Raw genomic sequence first — 6,793 nt, 5'->3', positions numbered from 1 at the left:
CGCCCTGATTTTGTCAGTTCATTGCGTCTATGCAAAGTAGCAGGAAGCCAGTTAAGACGATGCTAGAGGTGAGAAAAAAAATTACTATTACGGTGCTCAAATTAATCTAGCATACCCTTTAAAACTCTCTCTCTCCAAAAACAAAAATGGTTGTTCAAAAAAAAATGCTAAACCTACTGGGAGTTTTCCTACGGATCGAACTTACGAGCATAGTCTCTCATACTCCTGAATTTTGATGTGCCCTTGCCACCTCAGTCCTAATTTGAACTTTGTATTACTATTTAGGTGTACGAAAACTCCTAAAGATACTGTCAATATACAGTTCTGATCCACTCTAGCAGATCCGGATCCTTATGTGCCCCTATCCATAATCTGTACCCCCTCCATTTAAATGAATGGGGCGCACATGCATCCCAAAACTGAACGTTGACCATAAATTAGACCAACTAAACGTGGATTATACGTGACAAGAATTGTACAATTGTATTCATATTTGTTAGAAGTTTTCAATGGTATATGTCTTAAGTTATAAAAATATATACTAGTATTATTTATCCAATTTATGGTCAAAGTTTGATTTTGGAATGTGTTCATGCCTTATTCATTTCAATATAAGAAATAGAAAGTTAAGAAGTGATCCTAACTCATTTGGTTAGGTGAATAGATGTATAACCTAGCCACTGAGGTTCAAGTCTGCTATGATACGAGTTTGGATTTTTATTATTTTGAAGACGAAAAAACGCTATAGGGGCCTCCCTTATTGCCTTCCTTTCAAAAAAAAAATTTAGGATGTCTTTGCATGTATATTTGGGGTGAACATGAGGTACTAAAACATAAGACTCTTTATTCACAAAAAATCTATGGGTAGAAAACTTCAGGATGTGTGCCATCTTTTTTTGCGGGAAATCGTTCTCTGCTATTAACCGTCTATCATAGCAGTATAAGGAACATCTGAAATAACAACTACCGCTAAGTTTTGCACTCTAATTAAATTATTATTTAGCACCAATATAATTAGCATTTACTCCCTCCATCCCAGAATAAGTGTCACGAATTTAATATAACTTTGTACTAAAGTTGTACTAAATGTGCGACACTTATTTTGGGACAGATGGAGTAGCACCTTAAGGTGAGGATAAGTAAGAGTGGGAACTGGTATCAGATAATTTCACACGCTGTTCAAAAAATCTTCCGATTCAACGATTTATCTTTCGATTCATCGCTACTCGTGGGGTGACCGATAAGATCATGTCTTACCTTCACCGTTTATCTTTTGAGCCGACTTATCTCTCTAGCAAGCGATTTATCAGGAATCTATCGATAATCGGGCTATTCCTAGCACTATGTTTGCAAAAACTATGCTTATTTGTGTTTCAGGGACATTGTTATGCAATATGTACTATATTGTCCTATTTTGTTTGTCATTATACGTGGTTTCAAAGGCTAGGAATCAAGGTATCAATTCTGTCCAATATTGTCTTGGTGTTGAATATATCATACTTTAGTGTTGGCAGCCTCGAATTTGCAAAAAAAAAATGGCTGATTAATAGTCGACCGATAAAATCGATTAATCAGTCGATTTTTGATTAATCTCTAATACACAGGTGACCGAGACGCTAACGATAAGCGATATCCTCAACATTAATTTCACATATCCCGTATTCGACGAAATTCCTACATGGAAATTAAAGATCAACATCTGAACTAAATTGAAATTGAATGTGGATGATGTCCGGATTTATTTTACCAATACATATACAAATGTGACACCAGTTTTGGAAGCAGATATGGATATGAAAAATGGAGATATCAGCATCCATATAAAAATAGAGATGCCAATTTTAGCAATTTCGTCCCCACAAGCCAACTATCCAACATACAAATGCAAGCAAGTAGTCAAAAATTGTCATTGATATTCAAAAGAACTTTCCAACGGTAGAACTTTTTTGCATGTAAATCATTATTTGTAAGTAAAATTGATGGGCAAAGTTAAGCGCAAAATTTGAGGAGGCCTTACACTTTTGGAAGGAGAGTGTGTAGTTGTTCAATTACGAGATAGTTGAGGCATGCATCAATTCAATATGCTTTGAGGTGTTGATCCATGCTATAATTTTGTGTTCTCTAACCTACATGCCTAGATCCTCTACTTGCAACCCTAATGAGCAGTGGCGGAGCTTCCTTAGGGCCAACCTGGGCCATGGCCCCCCTGCTTGTGTAGTTTTGTTATATTATTAACACATAACTAGAAAGGAATGATGGCGTTTTACCCAATCTTTGATTGAATGGCCCCTCCTAGCTACATGGGTTATAGCCCATCCTATAGTTCTGATCAAGCTCTGCCACTGCTAATAAGCATCATACATACCGTATTTGTGTCTAGATTTGTTGAAAGATCCGTTGATGATAATGTGAATAAAGATAAGGAAGTACCATCAATCATGTTAGAGGAATTTATCAGCAAGGTTACTCACCCTAGACATTACTCTCAACTAGGGAGTCTCGCGCCCATGCATCCATGTCGAGGGGAACAATGCCTCTTATGTGGAGCTTCACAGTGGGCGTATTGACAAGAACAAGGACTCCAACATCCTGACTACCAAGCCCGTGGAACAAGATATTTGGAGGCCTTTGGAGAGCTGGCAGAGATGACACAAAGAAAGAGCCTACCTATAGATGTAAAAATAATTGATTTCCTCATGGTTGGTTGAGGCTTTGACGAGTGTCAATGGAAATGCAGAGGGGGCCTTCTACGATGGGATTTTTTTTGTTATACTAAATAAACTTCACTTGGCTGCTTTAAACCCAAAGGTGATCTTTACTTGACCATGATCATATAATATGCTTGTAAAGGGAGGCGATGTCCACGTGCATAAGATCTTTTAAGGGTGTGGAGATTGTGTTTGTTGATTATGAGGAAGGTGGTGGGCCTTGGCGCTCTGGTCTTTGTCTCACATGATATCACCTCATGTGATCTCAAATAAACCTTATCATGGGCAACTTGGCCCCATAATCCTGTCTAAAAAATAAACGCGCGGGAGGTTCAGGCTTGGCTCTCGGGCCGGGCTTAGGCTCAGCTTTGCAACCTGAAGGAGCATTTGGGCAGGCTCGTTTTATAGCTCTTTCGGCTTACACATGTGTGCGTACTGGAAAACAACATTTAGACCAGGCTTTCGAGCTTGTTTTCAGGCCTACAAAAAGAGACATTTTCGAGGTTCGGGTCGAGCTTGGTCTTGTAGTATGGGTTTGGGCTTTTTCAAGTTTGATCCAAAACCTGGCCTGCCCGGCATGATCAGGCTTAGTCTCAAGTCTATGCCCAACTAGACCTCCTATTCAGTGCTTTAAGCGCAAATATTTTTGAGAAAAAAGCACTAGTTTGTTGCTGCAGTGTACAAGCGCGCGCGGACACGGGCCGGCCCATGACTCACCATGTCTGTCGCTCGCTGGCACCCATCGTCTATAGATTGCCTTTTTCAGCTCCTTCTGTCAAAATCTGTTGGGTCCAGCAAGAACAAATAGAACGTTTCTTTAGTATTTAAATTTTTGGTGAAACAAAAAGATGTTCTCGGGTATAAAAAAATATCACAAATTAGAAAAAAATGTGAATTTTAAAAAGTTCATGGATTGTAAATAGTTCATGAATTTAAAAAATAATCACAAAACTGAAAAAAGCTCGTGAATTTGAAAAAATCACGAATTTGACTGCTGACCTTTTGCACAAAGTTAATTAGTTTGATAAAATTTTGTCGTTATAAATTGGAAAAATCTTCACGGGTTTAAAATATATTCATGACTTTGATAAAAAGCTAACAGATATGAAAAAGTTCATGACTTTCGAAAAGTTCACAAAACTTGGGGGAGGTGGGGGGAGTTCAGAAAACTGAAAAGTGTACACTAATTTGAGGAAAAGTTCATGAATTTCAAAACGTTTTCTAATTTCACAAAAAAATAACACTTTTCTTAATAAGATCATAAATTTGAGAAAATTTCATAAAACTGATAAATGTACATGACTCTGAGGAAAGTGCACAATTGGATTTTTTTTCAAATTTCAAAAAAATTCACGCACTTGAATAATGGAAAATGAAAATAAATTTTCTAAAAGAAGAAGAAGAAGAACGGACTGAAAAACGGAGTGAAAACCTTGACCAAAGAACAGAAACCAAGGAACCAACTGGAAGTTTCACAACATCGCAAGATAATGTCGCACTAGATGGGCCAGCCCATTTAATTCTTTCGATCGGCTGCAGTGGGCGCCATGTACAAATGCACTGTAAATGACGCCGTAAGCGCCGAATAGGAATTCGCATTCCCAACCTCTAGTTTGTTTTTGTTTGTAATTTTCTTTCTCTAGTTAACGGAATAACTCTTTTCTAATTGTATTGAATTGTAAAGTTTTCGATTTTATAATCTTTGACAGCACTGTTCTTTTATAACAATAGTAATCCAAAACGAGTATTGCAATGTGTGGGCAATGAGTACTACTTCCTCCAATTCAAAATAAGTGTCATAGTTTTAATTTTAAACCACAACATTTATTTTGGATCGGAACTAAAACCACAAGGCCTATTTTGGATTGGAGGGAGTATTCCATTAAAAAAACCTGAGCAATTACTGATTTTTATTTGTAAAAACATGCGCTACTTTATAGGATCCGCACCCAAGGCACCCCGGTATTAGCCCGGAGCCACATCGACCTGCAGCGTGCACGGATCTGACCAAGACGATGCAACTCCGGCCGTGCCACACCTGCCCATCCAGCTGCACTGGCACACCATCCAGTTGACGCCAAGCCAATCGGTCAATCGCCAGAGGACACAAGGACCAGCACGCGCCAGCGTCCACTCGAGAACCGGCGCCCAAACGGACCGGCGGCCGCCGCGAGAGGAAGCCTCGCCGCCACCGTCGGCTGCGCCAGCCTTTGCTTTGCCTGGCGGCGTCGTCCAGAGGTAGTGCAGCGGGAGGAAGTACGAGAGACGGCGGCGGTTAGGTCCGAGACGCGGGCGTGTTTTTCGGATCCATAGACCTAAACCGACCATGACTCGTGGTGCTTTGGGCGACTCTTGAAAGGAATCCATATGCTTCCTCCCCTTCCACCGCCTACCCTACACAAACCCGTCACGAAATTCTACGAGATCGTTGCGAGCGAGCTCCCAATTCCGCAGAGCAGGTCGGCGATGTCGCCGGGTTCGAGGGCCTCCATCATGCCCGACGACGCGAGCGGGCACCACCTTCTCACGATCCACAGGTACTATCGCACCAAGGGCATCCCCACCGGACAGTGCGCCAGGTCCCTCCCTTTTATCATCGGCGGCTATCGCTGGTGCATCGACTACTACCCCAACGGCGTGTGCCGCGAGGTTGCGGATTACATATCCCTCTGCCTGGTGCTTGACGAAGATGTCGTGGCGCCGGTGATGGCCCAACACGGCATGCGCCTGGCCGGCTCGCCGGCAGAGGAGGAGCGAGCGGTGCCGCAGGTGTCGACCCAAGCGGAAAGATTTCTTTCGTGGACTGCCTTGTCATTCACGATGTTCATCAGAAGGCAGGAGCTGGAGAGCTCCAAGTATCTCAGGAACGATTTGTTCACCATCCGTTGCGACATTACCATCCTCAACTATATCCGCGGGGTGCCGCCCTTTATCCCGGAGCCCCCGTGCGACCTGCGTCAGGAGTTCGCCAAGCTCCTCGAGACCGAGATGGGCGCCGATGTGGTGTTCGAGGTCGGCGGCGAGACCGTGGCGGCCCACCGGTGCGTGCTCGCGGTTCGTTCGGCGGTCTTTGCGGCCGAGCTCTTCGGGCCATTGAAGGAGGGCAATGCTGCCACCACCGGGGTCGTCGTGCGCGTGGACGACATGGAGGCGGAAGTGTTCAAGGCGCTGCTTCGTTACGTGTACACCGGCAAGTTGCCGGAGATGTGCAAGGAAGACGAAGACGTCACCTGTCAGCATCTGCTCGTGGCAGCGGATAGGTATGGCATAGGGCGGCTGAAGTTGATCTGCGAGGCAAGGCTGTGCCATTACATAAATGTGGACTCCTTGGCGATCATCTTGGCGCTAGCCGAGCAGCACCATTGTCAGGGGCTGAAGAAGGCGTGCTTTTACTTTCTCGCCGCTCCCGGGAATCTGACGGCCGTCATGGCCACCGACGGCTTCCAGCATTTGGCAACAAGCTGCCCTTCTATTATGCTTGAGATCATGGCGTTCTTGGCGCATTAGTTGAGTGACAAGCTATGGTTTCTAGACTTATGATCAGGTAGCTCCGTAGCTGTCTTAGTATGTCGCTGCATCTATCCTAGTTATGATCGAGATGCAAAATTGCCCCATTGTGCCTCTGTCTTGTCAGTTCATCGCATCTCTGCAACTGGGAATTAACCTCCAAGTATATTGGAATCGAAGGGCATAAAATGCTCAGGTTTGTTGGGCAATGGTAGCCATGGTTTGTAGGTCTTTGGCATGAGTTGTTGCTCTTGTTATAGCAATTGATACTGCATGGTTTCTGAACCTTATTAACTTATCTTTCCATCGCTTAGTTCTTATCGGTACATGGTTTCATCTACCCTATCAAATTGTTTCAGCAATGTCACACTTGCCAATTTATCATGGATGGCTATTCTCCAGGTAGCTGTGCTGATTGGCTACTGTTAGTTATCTAATTTTATTCTTTCCCGTGCAAATATAGAATGCCCTGGATGTGTAACGCAAGAGAATTGTGCTTCAAGGAGATGTCAAAATAGCCTCTGATATACCCTGCCTTTTAATCAACACTAGTCGTGTAAATTTCTCCCTTTTGCCTT

General features: G+C 43.2%; 2 protein-coding genes across 2 annotated transcripts in view; both read left to right on the top strand.

Moving 5' to 3' along the window:
• Window positions 1-328, top strand: part of LOC123142725 (BTB/POZ and MATH domain-containing protein 1-like) — a 3,605-nt gene extending 3,277 nt beyond the window's left edge. The window contains exon 4 of the mRNA XM_044561500.1: window positions 286-328. Coding sequence (XP_044417435.1) covers window positions 286-328 — 43 coding nt within the window. The remainder of the gene's footprint in view (window positions 1-285) is intronic.
• Window positions 329-4,611: 4,283 nt separating this feature from the next.
• On the top strand, window positions 4,612-6,527 carry LOC123142062 (BTB/POZ and MATH domain-containing protein 1-like). Its single transcript, XM_044561086.1, has one exon. The coding sequence runs from the start codon at window positions 5,076-5,078 to the stop codon at window positions 6,213-6,215; it is 1,140 nt and encodes a 379-aa protein (XP_044417021.1). The 5' UTR covers window positions 4,612-5,075; the 3' UTR covers window positions 6,216-6,527.
• The last annotated feature ends 266 nt before the right edge of the window (window positions 6,528-6,793 follow it).

The sequence above is a fragment of the Triticum aestivum genome, chromosome 6D (genome assembly GCF_018294505.1).
Source record: "Triticum aestivum cultivar Chinese Spring chromosome 6D, IWGSC CS RefSeq v2.1, whole genome shotgun sequence".
Taxonomy (NCBI): domain Eukaryota; kingdom Viridiplantae; phylum Streptophyta; class Magnoliopsida; order Poales; family Poaceae; genus Triticum; species Triticum aestivum.
This window is presented reverse-complemented; position numbering and strand designations above follow the sequence as displayed.